At 34.5% G+C, this 20126-nt stretch overlaps 1 protein-coding gene across 1 annotated transcript in view; it reads right to left on the reverse strand.

The window, feature by feature from the left end:
• Positions 1 to 2047: 2047 nt before the first annotated feature.
• Positions 2048 to 20126, reverse strand: part of LOC132103866 (venom phosphodiesterase CdcPDE) — a 44693-nt gene continuing 26614 nt past the window's right edge. Inside the window, exons 20-25 of the mRNA XM_059508933.1 lie at positions 18878 to 19032; positions 18593 to 18719; positions 18134 to 18211; positions 5257 to 5389; positions 4737 to 4893; positions 2048 to 2942 (exon numbers count right to left, since the gene is read on the reverse strand). Coding sequence (XP_059364916.1) covers positions 2769 to 2942; positions 4737 to 4893; positions 5257 to 5389; positions 18134 to 18211; positions 18593 to 18719; positions 18878 to 19032 — 824 coding nt within the window. The 3' untranslated portion in view covers positions 2048 to 2768. The remainder of the gene's footprint in view (positions 2943 to 4736; positions 4894 to 5256; positions 5390 to 18133; positions 18212 to 18592; positions 18720 to 18877; positions 19033 to 20126) is intronic.

Genomic DNA, 20126 nt, shown 5'->3' on the forward strand with positions numbered 1-20126 from the left:
AATTTCTTGGGAATCTGTAAAAGCCTTTATCAGCAAAGCCGATAGGTTTTAGTACAATGCAATATCATTCATTAACATTTCCAAAAAGGAAATCCCATCCATGTTAGAATGACTGAATATAGCATGAGAATACCAGTAAATGAGAACTAGCGCGCATCAGGTCACCTGCACCTCTTACTGTCTCGCTGGGCTCTTCCCACAGAGCAGATCAAGCTCAATGCCTTTCTACAGGTGTCTGTCATGACAGGAAAGCAGTGATCATGTGACCTCAGACTTCCTGGACTGCATTCCCTGGAAATCCATCACTCCACAATGAAATATTGACTCTGAATAAAGTCTGAGACACCTTTCACGGGAAGATGTCATACGCACACACACACTGTTGCAAAAGCACACACGCACACAAACACACACACACACACACACACACACACACACACACACACACACACACACACAGTTGCACAAGCACACACGCACACACACACACACACACACACACACACACACACACAGTTGCACGAGCACACAAGCACACACGCACACACACATACTGTTGCGCAAGCACACACACACACACACACACACACACACACACACACACACACACACACACAGACACACACACACACAGACACACACACACACACACACACACACACACTGTTGCAAAAGCACACACGCACACAAACACACACACACACACACACACACACACTGTTGCACACACGCACACACACACACACACACACACACACACACAGTTGCACGCACACACACGCACACACACACACGCACACGCACACACACACACACACACACACTGTTGCAAAAGCACACACGCACACAAACACACACACACACACTGTTGCACACACGCACACACACACACACACACACACACTGTTGCAAAAGCACACACGCACACAAACACACACACACACACACACACACACACACACTGTTGCACACACACACACACACACGCACACACACACACACACACACACACACAGTTGTGCAAGCACACACACACACACACACACACACACACACACACACACACACACAGCTGGAGCACTAAAATTACTGGATTTACTGGAAATAAATAAACTAATTTTAGTCAAAATTCTTAGTCTTAATCAAAGTTCATCTAAAATTAAACTGAAATAAAAATAACTTAAACCTAAATAGTAATATTTAAAAATAAGGGCAAAAAGCACATAAAAAACTAAAAATATAAAATATAAAAATAAAAGTTAATGCAAAATAATAAAAACTATAGCAGTAAATACTTACATAACACTGGGCTGATTGTTAAATCAGGACATCTATGCTGCACATTTTTTTTTCCCAGTATTTTTTAAATCTGCAGATGCATCAGCATATGGACTTCCATTGTTTTACTATTTTACTTTAATTTCACACCATTTTCCCAAACGAGGATGCTCCAAAAGTAGGTTTGAGAGGTTTATTTCAGTTGAGGGTACAAATCTACAGATCAGATCTGGTTCAAGGCACATCGCACTAATAAAGCTAGACTCTCGAATAACAGACCGGCGTTTCCCAAACCCTTCGTACGATGAGAGCGCTCTAAAGATCATTAGGAGCATGGCCAGGAATGTTTGCAGATATTTCCCAGCAGTCCTGGGGGTAATGCATTACACAGTAACACAAGTTATGTAATCAGATTACTTTTTTCAAGTAACTAGTAAAGTAACGCATTACTTTTTAATTTACAAGAAAATTTCTGAGTTGCTTTTTAAAAAAAAGTAACACCAGTTACTTTGTTTTCCCGTTTATTGACTGAGGAGTCTCGTGTCCTCATACTGGGAGAAATCGGAAGTACAGAGGCGTTGTGTGAACATGATGTAGTTCTAGATTAAATGTAAATGTGCATTGATTCATCACACTCGCAACAAAACAGATTTAGTATTCATCAAAATGAATGAAACAGTGAAAACAGTGAAATGAAAACTCAGAATATGACGCAATCCTGTAATATTAAGATATGTTGAACAACACAAATGTATCTAATCCCATTTTATTAACTAATGTGTTTGTTATAAATATAACTGCTTATATTAAAAACAATCAAGCCCTACTCATATTTAAAAAGTAACGCAAAAGTAACGCAACAGTAAAGTAACATATTACTTTCCATAAAAATTTAATAAGTAATGTAATTATTTACTTTTTTACTAAACCATCACCAACCCTCCAATTTCTCATTCTGAATCTGCATACTATCCATTTGGCCCCCAAGAATCGTTAATTTATGAAAATTAGTAATTTTGCAACTAAAACCACATCGAATCTGATTAGAAATTTCTTATTAATGAGTGAAAGTATTTATTAATAAAAAAATATTTAATTCTTTTAAATTTACACATGAACCACACCAAACAAACTATGATTTTTTCAATATTGCTGAGAAATTTTATTTGAATATATCGTTGTATGAAATTTCTTTTATGTATTACCAGTATTAACTCCATTGGAATTAATGGAATTTAATGAAATTCCTTTCAATTTATAAGTATAACATTTATGAAACCTACATATTTATCTCTAACAGAACAACATAAATATTAAATATTTTGCTGAAGAAAATCAGTTAATTTTAGGGGCATAAACTTTAACTTTACGATGACAAAAGTGATCTTAATGCATCTAAGAACTACACTTTGTTTGTTTTTTTATGAATTTGTATGTTTCTCTTCTAGGTCAAAACGGAAAGAGGATTAAATAAATATATTAACACAAACTCAAGCTTTGGGATGAATGGCGGCGGTGGGGCGGGTCTTCAGACTCAGGAGCTCAGCGATTGGACGCTTGCTGTCTTGAAAGAAGTCCAGTCCGCTGATCCACTCCACATCTCTGACGCGTGATTGGTGCATCCACAGGAGAGGCTCCGCCCACTGAGACTCCGGCTGATCGTCCTGCACACAAACACGGATACAGTTTCTCATGTGTCTGTCACATAAAGCTTCATTGTTTCATTAATTAAGCTTCTGTTTACAGGAAGCATCATTCATGTCACACATTCAAGTGTGAAACAAAATACAGAAGCAGCTAAAACTAGAACAATGAACGATGACCGATCTCTTTTTTCTGTTTGCGACCATCATGGGACGCACCTGTGCCTTTGTCGCAATTAAGTCGAGTCATATTTACCTGTATTTGTGTTGTATTTCACGTTTCAAAGCAGCTTTATGGAAAATCATGATGTTAACTGAGCATTGATTTCGTAGTGATATTGACGATTATGAAATCTATGATTATGAAAAGATTTGGTTTTAATATAAAACATTTTTATCAAATGTATTTTAATTTGCATAAATTAAATGGCAAAGATGATACTTTTACAGCTTAATTTCAATTTTTTTAGTTTATTCAGTGTTTTCATCATTTTCCCCACATTTACTTTTTACTCAATGTATAAATTAAAATATATAAAAGCAGTTCGTCTTACAGTTTAATCATTGACACTGAAAATTCTTATAAAAAATAATTTTTAATATATAGAAGTCTATTAAGATTATTATTTTTTTTAATAAAAGGTAAATAAATAAATACAATATGAATTATCTGTATACTACATATCAATAATTAGTTAAATAAAAAAAAATTTAAAAAGTAAAAAATAAAAATAAATCAAAATATCAATGAATTGTAAAATGTGTATCTTTTAAATTAATATGTATAAATAAAACAGGTTATTAGTTTTACAGCTTAACATAACTGAATAATATTTACAACTTAATATATCTGAATATTACATTGTTTTATTGAATAAAAAATGGATGGATTGTCTATAATAAATAAAATCAATAAATTGTACAATCTATATAAATTAAATTAATATGCATATATAAAACAGAGTAGATGCTAGTTTTACAGCTCAATGTAAAACTAGCATCTACTCTGTTTTATATATATATAATATTTATATAATATTTTTTTCAATATAATTTATTTCTGTGATGTGCAGCTGAATTTCCAGCATCATTACTCCAGTAAAAAGTGTCACATGATCCTTCAGAAGTCATTCTAATATGATGATTTATTATTAGAATTATCAACAGTTGTGCTGACAAATATTTTTCTGGAACCTTTGATACTTTTTTTTCTCAAGATTATTTGATGAATAAAACATTTAAAAGAACAGCATTTATTCCAGATATAAATAATTTCTAACAATATACATCTTTGCTATCACTTTTTAACAATTGAACACATCCTTGCTGAATAAAAGTTTTAATTAGAAAAAAAATGTACTGACCCCAAACTTTTGAACTGTAGTGTATATTGTTAGAAAATATTTATATTTTAAATAAATGCTCTTCTTTTTGACTTTTTATTCATCAAAGGATCCTGAAAAAGAAGTATAACAGGTTCCACAAAAATATGAAGCAGCACAACAGTTTCAGCATTAATAATAAATCATCATATTAGAATGATTTCTGAAGATCATGTGACAAATTAAAATAGAATATATATATATATATATATATATATATGAATAATGAAAACATGAATGATATTTTAAGGTAGTAATATGATGTGGTATCAAACTGTATATGTTCCTACACTTATTTAGCTGAACATAAAAAAAAATGTCACGTGACATCAGAGAACGTTTGACCGATGATGTGACAGCAGTCATGGTTTCAGATATGTGTGACAGTGACACGAAGCACTGCAGGAACAGGAAGTGAGAGTGTGACACTCACAGCGCAGCTCTCCATGTTGTCGCTCCTGTGTGGAAGCAGGAAGGAAACCGTCTGAAGTTCAGCAGAACACTCGTTCACCATCTGTGTGTCATTCTTACAGCTGGTCAGGACCACAAAATAATGAGTGGGAACAGGAATAGATGAGCCTGCAACGAACCTGAAAATTACAAAATAAAAATTATATAGTAAATTATTTAATTTCTTTTTTACTTCTGTACTGTGATGTACATCACACGATTATTATTGTAAACTAAAACTATTAAAACATTTTTGTTAACTGAAATAAAGCTAGAATATATATTGTATTATTATTATCATTATAGAATATAGAAAATTGAAATCAGAAATTGGGTATATATAAAAGTTACAAACATTTCAATATAATAATACGATAATGTAAAAAAAACCCTATAATATAAATATAATATCTATAAATATATATATATATATATATATATATATATATATATATATATATATTTATAGATATACAGGAATTCAGGAATACAGGAATACGTACTCCTGGATCTGCTCTGGCGAGTCAAAGTGTCCATCAAAGTTGTAGTCATACACTGGGCCGGTAACCACGTTAATACCGTTATACTGAGATGCGTATTTGATCAGCAGAACCTCCTGAAAATACTGCCAGAGTCCTGCACAAACACACACGATCAGTGACCAAATCCACACGAAAACATCATATAAACACTCACGATTCAGATGCTCCTGACTCAAAAGGTTCACGGCTCAAACACTTATGATTCAAACACTCACGATTCATATACCACATATAAAAACTAACGACTCAAACACTCACGATTCAAACACTCACAACTTAAACAGTCACGATTCAAACACTCACGACTCAAAAACTCATGATTCATATACCACATATAAAAACTCACGACTCAAACACTCATGATTCAAACACTCACTACTCAAAAATTCACGATTCATATACCACATATAAAAACTCACGACTCAAACACTCACGATTCAAACACTGACTACTCAAAAACTCACAATTCATATATCACATATAAAACTCACAACTAACTCAGGATTCAAACACTCACAACTCAAAAACTCAAGATTCATAGACCACATATAAAAACTCACGACTCAAACACTCACAATTCAAACACTCACAACTCATAAACTCACAATTCATATACCACATATAAAAACTCACGACTCAAACACTCACGATTCAAACACTCACTACTCAAAAACTCACGATTCATATATCACATATAAAACTCACAACTAACTCAGGATTCAAACACTCACAACTCAAAAACTCACGATTCATAAACCACATATAAAAACTCACGACTCAAACACTCATGATTCAAACACTCACTACTCAAAAACTCACGATTTATATACCACATATAAAACTCACAACTAACTCAGGATTCAAAAACTCACAACTCAAAAACTCACGATTCATATACCACATATAAAAACTCACGACTCAAACACTCACGATTCAAACACTACCCTTCTCATAAACTCACAATTCATATACCACATATAAAAACTCACGATTCATATACCACATATAAAACTCACAACTAACTCAGGATTCAAACACTCACAACTCAAAAACTCACGATTCATATACCACATATAAAAACTCACGACTCAAACACTCACTACTCATAAACTGACGATTCATATACCACATATGAAAACTCACGACTCAAACACTCACGATTCAACACTCACTACTCAAACTCACGATTCATATACCACATATTAAACTCACAACTAACTCAGGATTCAAACACTCACTACTCATAAACTCACGATTCATATACCACATATAAAAACTCACGACTCAAACATTCATGATTCAAGACTCACTACTCAAACTCACGATTCATATACCACATATAAAACTCCCAACTAACTCAGGATTCAAACACTCACTACTCATAAACTCACGATTCATATACCACATATAAAAACTCACGACTCAAAAACTCATGATTCAAACAACTCACTACTCAAAAACTCAAGATTCATATACCACATTTAAAACTCACAACTAACTCAGAATTTAAACACTCACAACTCATAAACTCACGATTCATATACCACATATAAAACTCACGACTCAAAAACTCATGACTCAAACAACTCACTACTGAAAAACTCACGATTCTTATACCACATATAAAACTCACAACTAACTCAGAATTTAAACACTCACTACTCACTACTCACTAAACTCACGATTCATATACCACATATAAAACTCACAACTAACTCAGGATTCAGACACTCACTACTCATAAACTCACGATTCATATACCACATATCAAAACTCACGACTCAAACACTCATGATTCAACACTCACTACTGAAACTCACGATTCATATACAACATATAAAACTCTCAACTAACTTAGTATTCAAACACTCACTACTCATAAACTCACGATTCATATACCACATATAAAACTCACAACTAACTCAGGATTCAAACACTCACTACTCATAAACTCACGATTCATATACCACATATCAAAACTCACGACTCAAACACTCATGATTCAACACTCACTACTCAAACTCACGATTCATATACCACATATAAAACTCACAACTAACTCAGGATTCAAACACTCACTAATAAACTCACGATTCATATACCACATATAAAAACTCACGACTCAAACACTCACGACTCAAACACTCACGATTCAAACACTCACTACTCAAAAACTCACGATTTATATACCACATATAAAACTCACAACTAACTCAGGATTCAAACACTCACAACTCAAAAACTCACGATTCATATACCACATATAAAAACTCATGACTCAAACACTCACGATTCAAACACTCACTACTCATAAACTCACGATTCATATACCACATATAAAACTCACAACTAACTCAGGATTCAAACACTCACAAATCAAAAACTCACGATTCATATACCACATATAAAAACTCACGACTCAAACACTCACGATTCAAACACTCACTACTCATAAACTCACGATTCATATACCACATATTAAAACTCACGACTCAAACACTCACGATTCAAACACTCACTACTCAAAAACTCACAATTCATATACCACATATAAAAACTCACGACTCAAACATTCATGATTCAAAAACTCACTACTCAAAAACTCACGATTCATATACCACATATAAAACTCAAAACTAACTCAGGATTCAAACACTCACAACTCAAAAACTCACGATTCATAAACCACATATAAAAACTCACGACTCAAACACTCATGATTCAAACACTCACTACTCAAAAACTCACGATTCATATACCACATATAAAACTCACGATTCATATACCACATATAAAACTCACAACTCAAACACTCACGATTCATATACCACATATAAAAAACTCACGACTCAAACACTCACGATTCAAACACTCACTACTCAAAAACTCACGATTCATATATCACATATAAAACTCACAACTAACTCAGGATTCAAACACTCACAACTCAAAAACTCACGATTCATATACCACATATAAAAACTCACGACTCAAACACTCACAATTCAAACACTCACAACTCATAAACTCACAATTCATATACCACATATAAAAACTCACGACTCAAACACTCACGATTCAAACACTCACTACTCAAAAACTTACGATTCATATATCACATATAAAACTCATAACTAACTCAGGATTCAACCACTCACAACTCAAAAACTCACGATTCATATACCACATATAAAAACTCACGACTCAAACACTCAGGACTCAAACACTCACGATTCAAACACTCACTACTCAAAAACTCACGATTTATATACCACATATAAAACTCACAACTAACTCAGGATTCAAACACTCACAACTCATAAACTCACGATTCATATACCACATATAAAAACTCACGACTCAAACACTCACGATTCAAACACTCACTACTCATAAACTCACGATTCATATACCACATATAAAAACTCACGACTCAAACACTCACGATTCAAACACTCACTACTCAAAAACTCACGATTCATATACCACATATAAAAACTCATGACTCAAACACTCACGATTCAACACTCACTACTCAAAAACTCACGATTCATATACCACATATAAAACTCACAACTAACTCAGGATTCAAACACTCACTACTCATAAACTCACGATTCATATACCACATATAAAAACTCATGACTCAAACACTCATGATTCAACACTCACTACTCAAACTCACGATTCATATACCACATATAAAACTCACAACTAACTAAGGATTCAAACACTCACTATTTACAAACTCACAATTCATATACCACATATAAAAACTCACGATTCAAACACTCACTACTCATAAACTCACGATTCATATACCACATATAAAACTCACAACTCAAACACTCATGATTCAAACACTCACTACTCAAAAACTCACGATTCATATACCACATTTAAAAACTCACGACTCAAACACTCACTACTCAAAAACTCACAATTTATATACCACATATAAAACTCACAACTAACTCAGGATTCAAACACTCACAACTCAAAAACTCACGATTCATATACCACATATAAAACTCACAACTAACTCAGGATTCAAACACTCACAACTCAAAAACTCACGATTCATAAACCACATATAAAAACTCACGACTCAAACACTCATGATTCAAACACTCACTACTTAAAAACTCACGATTCATACAACATATAAAACTCACGATTCATATATCACATATAAAACTCACAACTCAAACACTCACGATTCATATACCACATATAAAAACTCACGACTCAAACACTCACGATTCAAACACTCACTACTCAAAAACTCACGATTCATATATCACATATAAAACTCACAACTAACTCAGGATTCAAACACTCACAACTCAAAAACTCACGATTCATATACCACATATAAAAACTCACGACTCAAACACTCACAATTCAAACACTTACAACTCATAGACTCACAATTCATATACCACATATAAAAACTAATGACTCAAACACTCACGATTCAAACACTCACTACTCAAAAACTCACGATTCATATATCACATATAAAACTCACAACTAACTCAGGATTCAAACACTCACAACTCAAAAACTCACGATTCATATACCACATATAAAAACTCACGACTCAAACACTCACGATTCAAACACTCACTACTCAAAAACTCACGATTTATATACCACATATAAAACTCACGACTAACTCAGGACTCAAACACTCACAACTCAAAAACTCACGATTCATATACCACATATAAAAACTCACGACTCAAACACTCACGATTCAAACACTCACTACTCATAAACTCACGATTCATATACCACATATAAAACTCACAACTAACTCAGGATTCAAACACTCACAACTCAAAAACTCACGATTCATATACCACATATAAAAACTCACGACTCAAACACTCACGATTCAAACACTCACTACTCATAAACTCACGATTCACATACCACATATAAAACTCACAACTAACTCAGGATTCAAACACTCACTACTCATAAACTCACGATTCATATACCACATATAAAAACTCACGACTCAAACACTCATGATTCAACACTCACTACTCAAACTCACGATTCATATACCACATATAAAACTCACAACTAACTCAGGATTCAAACACTCACTACTCATAAACTCACGATTCATATACCACATATAAAAACTCACGACTCAAACACTCATGATTCAACACTCACTACTCAAACTCTTGATTCATATACCACATATAAAAACTCACAACTCAAACACTCATGATTCAACACTCACTACTCAAACTCACGATTCATATACCACATATAAAACTCACAACTAACTCAGGATTCAAACACTCACTACTCATAAACTCACGATTCATATACCACATATAAAAACTCACGACTCAGACACTCACGATTCAAACACTCACTACTCAAAAACTCACGATTCATATACCACATTTAAAACTCACAACTCAGGATTCAAACACTCACTACTCATAAACTCACGATTCATATACCACATATAAAAACTCACGACTCAAAAACTCATGATTCAAACAACTCACTACTCAAAAACTCACGATTCATATACCACATATAAAACTCACAACTAACTCAGAATTTAAACACTCACAACTCATAAACTCACGATTCATATACCACATATAAAACTCACGATTCATATACCACATATAAAACTCACAACTCAAACACTCACGATTCATATACCACATATAAAAACTCACGACTCAAACACTCAGGATTCAAACACTCACAACTCAAAAACTCACGATTCATAAACCACATATAAAAACTCACGACTCAAACACTCATGATTCAAACACTCACTACTTAAAAACTCACGATTCATACAACATATAAAACTCACGATTCATATACCACATATAAAACTCACAACTCAAACACTCACGATTCATATACCACATATAAAAACTCACGACTCAAACACTCACGATTCAAACACTCACTATTCAAAAACTCACAATTCATATATCACATATAAAACTCACAACTAACTCATGATTCAAACACTCACAACTCAAAAACTCACGATTCATATACCACATATAATAATAACCTAGAACACTGTCTAAGACTTGATGGTTGCTCTGTCAATTCTTCGTCATCAGTTAGGAACCTAGGTGTGCTACTTGATCGCAATCTTTCCTTAGAAAGCCACATTTCTAGCATTTGTAAAACTGCATTTTTCCATCTCAAAAATATATCTAAATTACGGCCTATGCTCTCAATGTCAAATGCAGAAATGTTAATCCATGCATTTATGACCTCAAGGTTAGATTATTGTAATGCTTTATTGGGTGGTTGTTCTGCACGCTTAGTAAACAAACTACAGCTAGTCCAAAATGCAGCAGCAAGAGTTCTTACTAGAACCAGGAAGTATTACCATATTAGCCCGGTCCTGTCAACACTGCACTGGCTCCCTATCAAGCATCGCATAGATTTTAAAATATTGCTTATTACTTATAAAGCCCTGAATGGTTTAGCACCTCAGTATTTGAATGAGCTCCTTTTACATTATAATCCTCTACGTCCGCTACGTTCTCAAAACTCAGGCAATTTGATAATACCTAGAATATCAAAATCAACTGCAGGCGGCAGATCCTTTTCCTATTTGGCGCCCAAACTCTGGAATAACCTACCTAACATTGTTCGGGAGGCAGACACACTCTTGCAGTTTAAATCTAGATTAAAGACCCATCTCTTTAACCTGGCATACACATAACATACTAATATGCTTTTATTATCCAAATCCGTTAAAGGATTTTTAGGCTGCATTAATTAGGTAAACCGGAACCGGAAACACTTCCCATAACAACCTATGTACTTGCTACATCATTAGAAGAATGGCATCTACGCTAATATTTGTCTGTTTCTCTCTTGTTCCGAGGTCACCGTGGCCACCAGATCCAGTCTGTGTCCAGATCAGAGGGTCACTGCAGTCACCCGGATCCAGTACGTATCCAGACCAGATGGTGGATCAGCACCTAGAAAGGACCTCTACATCCCTGAAAGACAGCGGAGACCAGGACAACTAGAGCCCCAGATACAGATCCCCTGTAAAGACCTTGTCTCAGAGGAGCACCAGGACAAGACCACAGGAAACAGATGATTCTTCTGCACAATCTGACTTTGCTGCAGCCTGGAATTGAACTACTGGTTTCGTCTGGTCAGAGGAGAACTGCCCCCCCAACTGAGCCTGGTTTCTCCCAAGGTTTTTTTCTCCATTCTGTCACCGATGGAGTTTCGGTTCCTTGCCGCTGTCGCCTCTGGCTTGCTTAGTTGGGGACACTTCATCTACAGCGATATCGTTGACTTGATTGCAAATAAATGCACAGACACTATTTAACTGAACAGAGATGACATAACTGAATCCAATGATGAACTGCCTTTAACTATCATTTTTGCATTATTGACACTGTTTTCCTAATGAATGTTGTTCAGTTGCTTTGACGCAATGTATTTTGTTTAAAGCGCTATATAAATAAAGGTGACATTGACATTGACATATAAAAACTCACGACTCAAACACTCACGATTCAAACACTCACTACTCAAAAACTCACGATTCATATATCACATATAAAACTCACAACTAACTCAGGATTCAACCACTGTCAACTCAAAAACTCACGATTCATATACCACATATAAAAACTCACGACTCAAACACTCACGACTCAAACACTCATGATTCAAACACTCACTACTCAAAAACTCACGATTTATATACCACATATAAAACTCACAACTAACTCAGGATTCAAACACTCACAACTCAAAAACTCACGATTCATATACCACATATAAAAACTCATGACTCAAACACTCACGATTCAAACACTCACTACTCATAAACTCACGATTCATATACCACATATAAAACTCACAACTAACTCAGGATTCAAACACTCAACTCAAAAACTCACGATTCATATACAACATATAAAAACTCACGACTCAGACACTCAAGATTTAAACACTCACTACTCATAAACTCACGATTCATATACCACATATAAAAACTCACGACTCAAACACTCACGATTCAAACACTCACTGCTCATAAACTCACGATTCATATACCATGTATAAAACTCACAACTAACTCAGGATTCAAACACTCACTACTCATAAACTCACGATTCATATACCACATATAAAACTCACAACTAACTCAGGATTCAAACACTCACTACTCATAAACTCACGATTCATATACCACATATAAAAACTCACGACTCAAACAATCATGATTCAACACTCACTACTCAAACTCACGATTCATATACCAGATATAAAACTCACAACTAACTCAGGATTCAAACACTCACAACTCAAAAACTCACGATTCATCAACCACATATAAAAACTCACGACTCAAACACTCATGATTCAAACACTCACTACTCAAAAACTCACGATTCATATACCACATATAAAACTCACGATTCATATACCACATATAAAACTCACAACTCAAACACTCATGATTCATATACCACATATAAAAACTCACGACTCAAACACTCACGATTCAACACTCACTACTCAAGCTCACGATTCATATACCACATATAAAACTCACAACTAACTCAGGATTCAAACACTCACTACTCATAAACTCACGATTCATATACCACATATAAAAACTCACGACTCAAACACTCATAATTCAACACTCACTACTCAAACTCACGATTCATATACCACATATAAAACTCAAAACTAACTCAGGATTCAAACATTCACTACTCATAAACTCACAATTCATATACCACATATAAAAACTCACGACTCAAAAACTCATGATTCAAACAACTCACTACCCAAAAACTCACGATTCATATACCACATATAAAACTCACAACTAACTCAGGATTCAAACACTCACAACTCAAAAACTCATGATTCATCAACCACATATAAAAACTCACGACTCAAACACTCATGATTCAAACACTCACTACTCAAAAACTCACGATTCATATACCACATATAAAACTCACGATTCATATACCACATATAAAACTCACAACTCAAACACTCACGATTCATATAGCACATATAAAAACTCACGACTCAAACACTCACGATTCAAACACTCACTACTCAAAAACTCACGATTCATATATCACATATAAAACTCACAACTAACTCAGGACTCAAACACTCACAACTCAAAAACTCACGATTCATATACCACATATAAAAACTCACGACTCAAACACTCACAATTCAAACACTCACAACTCATAAACTCACAATTCATATACCACATATAAAAACTCACGTCTCAAACACTCACGATTCAAACACTCACTACTCAAAAACTCACGATTCATATATCACATATAAAACTCACAACTAACTCAGGATTCAAAAACTCACAACTCAAAAACTCACGATTCATATACCACATATAAAAACTCACGACTCAAACACTCACGACTCAAACACTCACGATTCAAACACTCACTACTCAAACACTCACGATTTATATACCACATATAAAACTCACAACTAACTCAGGATTCAAACACTCACAACTCAAAAACTCACGATTCATATACCACATATAAAAACTCATGACTCAAACACTCACGATTCAAACTCTCACTACTCATAAACTCACGATTCATATACCACATATAAAACTCACAACTTACTCAGGATTCAAACACTCACAACTCAAAAACTCACGATTCATATACCACATATAAAAACACACGACTCAAACACTCACGATTCAAACACTCACTACTCAAAAACTCACGATTCATATACCACATATAAAAACTCACGACTCAAACACTCACGATTCAACACTCACTACTCAAACTCACGATTCATATACCACATATAAAACTCACAACTCAGGATTCAAACACTCACTACTCATAAACTCACGATTCATATACCACATATAAAAACTCACGACTCAAACACTCATGATTCAACACTCACTACTCAAACTCACGATTCATATACCACATATAAAACTCACAACTAACTCAGGATTCAAACACTCACTACTCATAAACTCACAATTCATATACCACATATAAAAACTCACGACTCAAACACTCATGATTCAAACAACTCACTACTCAAAAACTCACGATTCATATACCACATATAAAAACTCACGACTCAAACACTCACGACTCAAACACTCACGATTCAAACACTCACTACTCAAACACTCACGATTTATATACCACATATAAAACTCGCAACTAACTCAGGATTCAAACACTCACAACTCAAAAACTCACGATTCATATACCACATATAAAAACTCACGACTCAAACACTCACGATTCAAACACTCACTACTCATAAACTCACGATTCATATACCACATATAAAAACTCACGACTCAAACACTCACGATTCAAACACTCACTACTCAAAAACTCACGATTCATATACCACATATAAAAACTCACGACTCAAACACTCACGATTCAACACTCACTACTCAAACTCACGATTCATATACCACATATAAAACTCACAACTAACTCAGGATTCAAACACTCACTACTCATAAACTCACGATTCATATACCACATATAAAAACTCACGACTCAAACACTCATGATTCAACACTCAGTACTCAAACTCACGATTCATATACCACATATAAAACTCACAACTAACTCAGGATTCAAACACTCACTACTCATAAACTCACGATTCACATACCACATATAAAAACTCACGACTCAAAAACTCATGATTCAAACAACTCACTACTCAAAAACTCACGATTCATATACCACATATAAAACTCACAACTAACTCAGAATTTAAACACTCACAACTTATAAACTCACGATTCATATACCACATATAAAACTCACAAATAACTCAGGATTCAAACACTCACAACTCATGAACTCACAATTCATATACCACATATAAAAACTCACGATTCAAACACTCACTACTCATAAACTCACGATTCATATACCACATATAAAACTCACAACTCAAACACTCATGATTCAAACATTCACTACTCAAAAACTCACGATTCATATACCACATATGTAACTCACAACTAACTCAGGATTCAAACACTCACAACTCAAAAACTCACGATTCATATACCACATATAAAACTCACAACTAACTCAGGATTCAAACACTCACAACTCAAAAACTCACAATTCATAAACCACATATAAAAACTCACGACTCAAACACTCATGATTCAAACACTCACTACTCAAAAGCTCACGATTTATATACCACATATAAAATTCACAACTAACTCAGGATTCAAACACTCACAACTCAAAAACTCACGATTCATAAACCACATATAAAAACTCACGACTCAAATACTCATGATTCAAACAACTCACTACTCAAAAACTCACGATTCATATACCACATATAAAACTCACAACTAACTCAGAATTTAAACACTCACAACTCATAAACTCACGATTCATATACCACATATAAAACTTACAACTAACTCAGGATTCAAACACTCACAATTCATAAACTCACAATTCATATACCACATATAAAAACTCACGATTCAAACACTCACGATTCAAACACTCACTACTCATAAACTCACGATTCATATACCACATATAAAACTCACAACTCAAACACTCATGATTCAAACATTCACTACTCAAAAACTCACGATTCATATACCACATATAAAAACTCACGACTCAAACACTCATGATTCAAACACTCACTACTCAAAAACTCACGATTCATATACCACATATAAAACTCACAACTAACTCAGGATTCAAACACTCACGACTCATAAACTCACGATTCATATACCACATATAAAAACTCACGACTCAAACACTCACGATTCAACACTCACTACTCAAAAAGTCACGATTCATATACCACATATAAAAACTCCCAACTCAAAACTCACGATTCAAACACTCACTACTCATAAACTCATGATTCATATACCACATATAAAACTCACAACTAACTTAGGATTCAAACACTCACGACTCATAAACTCACAATTCATATAACACATATAAAAACTCATGATTCAAAAATTTACGATTCAAACACTCACTACTCAAAAAGTCACGATTCATATACCACATATAAAAACTCACGACTCAAACACTCATGATTCAAACACTCACTACTCAAAAACTCACGATTCATATACCACATATAAAAACTCACGACTCAAACACTCATGATTCAAACACTCACGACTCAAACACTCATGATTCATATACCACATATAAAACTCACAACTAACTCAGGATTCAAACACCCACTACTCAAAAACTCACGATTCATATACCACATATAAAAACTCACGTTTCTCAGATTCTTCAAAATAACTTCTTATGTTCAACAGAAGAAGAAACTTATTCAGGTTAAGGTTAGTAAATGATGACACAATTTTCATTTTTGGGTTAACAATTTCTTTAATGTTAATAAAATAAAACACAAAGAGAAAAATAACTCACTGCTCTTGACTGAAGAACATTAATACAGTAGCTTATGTTCAGAATAAATAAAATAACTTGAAATTTTCAATAACTTCATATATTTTTGCACCAAATAGTATCGATAAGTATCGGTATTGGAAAGCAGTATCGGTATCGATAAAATGTAAATGATACCCATCCCTATTCAAGACTCAAACACTCATGATTCATATACCACATATAAAAACTCATGACTCAAAGATTCACAATTCAAACATTCACGATTCAAACACCATATTTAAACACTCACAATTAAAACACTCACGATCCAAACAAGCACTTACAATGATTAAACTCACAACTCAAACACTCACTCTTGAACTGTGGGAAGACGGGGACCGTGTTTCCAAGTGTCAGAGCGTCAAACTGATCTTCAGACGTGCCGTTCAGATCTGACAACACAAACACATTAAACACACACAACTTTACTTTTTTTATTGGGTTTTATTGCTAACTAAAATTATAATAAAATATTATTACTTATTTTTACTTAATGAATAAACAAAAAAATACATTAAAACATTTATGAAATTAATATGCATAATTAATAAACTGAGGATGTTTGTTTTACAGATTAATGTAACTGAAAAATGAAAAAAAAATATTCTGAAAGTTATTAAATAAATTTTTACTTATGTGTTGTTAAGTACATCCAAGAGTTATAGCTATATTAATATAATAGGAATAATAAAATAATATACATAAAATGTGAAACGTTGCATTGGCAAATAATGCAATAAATTAAGCACACACACACATGCACACACACTCACTGGGTGGGAACAGGAAGGCGTGTGTGATGTTGCCAGCGTTGTTGTACTGGTTACATGTCGCGCTCTGATTGGCTGGAATCCTGATGTCTGCCCGAAGACAATCTGAGACGACCGGAGAACTTTCAGCCTACAATTACACACATTCAGTTTGTCATTAGAACCAGATCTGAGCATATTCAGCTGAAGACATGAGCCACATGTTAGCATGTCCTGGCTGGTTGCTAGGGTGTCGCTATGCCACTGTTGCAGTATGTGTGTGTGTGTGTGTGTTTGTGTGCGTCTCACCTGTTTGTTGAGAGTGAAGGAGCTCCAGACGGGCGTGTGGGTGCGTGTGCTGTAGGCCGTAATGAATCCGTGTTGGTGCAGGACACAGTATTTAGCGTCAGACTGCAGAACCCGTGGACGGCCGAACAACATGTGTCGCCTCTCACTCTCGGCCACTGCGCACACACACACACACACACACACACACACACACACACACACACACACACACACACGCACACACAAACCCACACGCACACACACACACACACACACGCACACACGCACACACACACACACACACACACACACACAAAAGTATATGTACTATACATACAACAGGGATGCAAAAAAATTATCTGTTTTAAAATGTGGTCAGTTTTTGAAGTGAAAATCTCACTCTAGACACTGTATCATTCAAGTGTTTGAAATAATTACGATTTTGTGTTTTTGTGTTTGAAAGAAGTCTTTTCTGATCATCAAGGATGCATTTATTTGACCAAAAATACAATAAAAATGTATAAATATTATTACAATTTAAACCAGCTTTTTTCTGTGTGAATCTGTGTTAAAGTGTAATGTATTTCTGTGATGCTCCGCTGTATTTTCAGAATCATTCCTCCAGTCTTCAGTGTCACATGATCTTCAGAAATCAGAATAATATTATGATTTACTGCTCAAGAAACATTTCTGATTATTATCAGTGTTGAACACAGTTGTGCTGCGCAATATTTTTGTGGAAGCTGTGATACATTTTATTTTTCAGGATTCACAGATGAACAGAAAGTTCAAAATAACAGCATTTATTAGAAATATAATTCTTTTGTAACATTATTTTGTTGACAACTGACAACATTATGGTCAGCTGTTTAGCAGGTGACTCACACAGAATCTCAGAATTTCTAAGAGTTCCTGCTGACTCTCACAACATCATGTTTCAACATCATGTTATCTCACTGTTCTCTCAGCAGAGCTCCTACACACTGACACAAGCTTGATAAGTGCTGCCCAATCTCACATGGTCACTTCCTGATTTTCCACACGCCAAACATTCCCTATGAGCAGGTAATCAGAGGAGAAACACCAGCATCATTGATTTTTATTCCTAGGGAATTGAAAAGATCTGCCAAACGCATCAGTGTAAATTTAAATAAGCCGGTCTAATGGACCAAATCATTTACATTGATGCACGTGGCAGATGCTTTTATTCAAATCGACTTACACTTCATTCATGGTTAACATTTGGTGAATTCATGCATTCCCTGGAAAA

Source organism: Carassius carassius, chromosome 25 (assembly GCF_963082965.1).
Source record: "Carassius carassius chromosome 25, fCarCar2.1, whole genome shotgun sequence".
Lineage (NCBI taxonomy): Eukaryota > Metazoa > Chordata > Actinopteri > Cypriniformes > Cyprinidae > Carassius > Carassius carassius.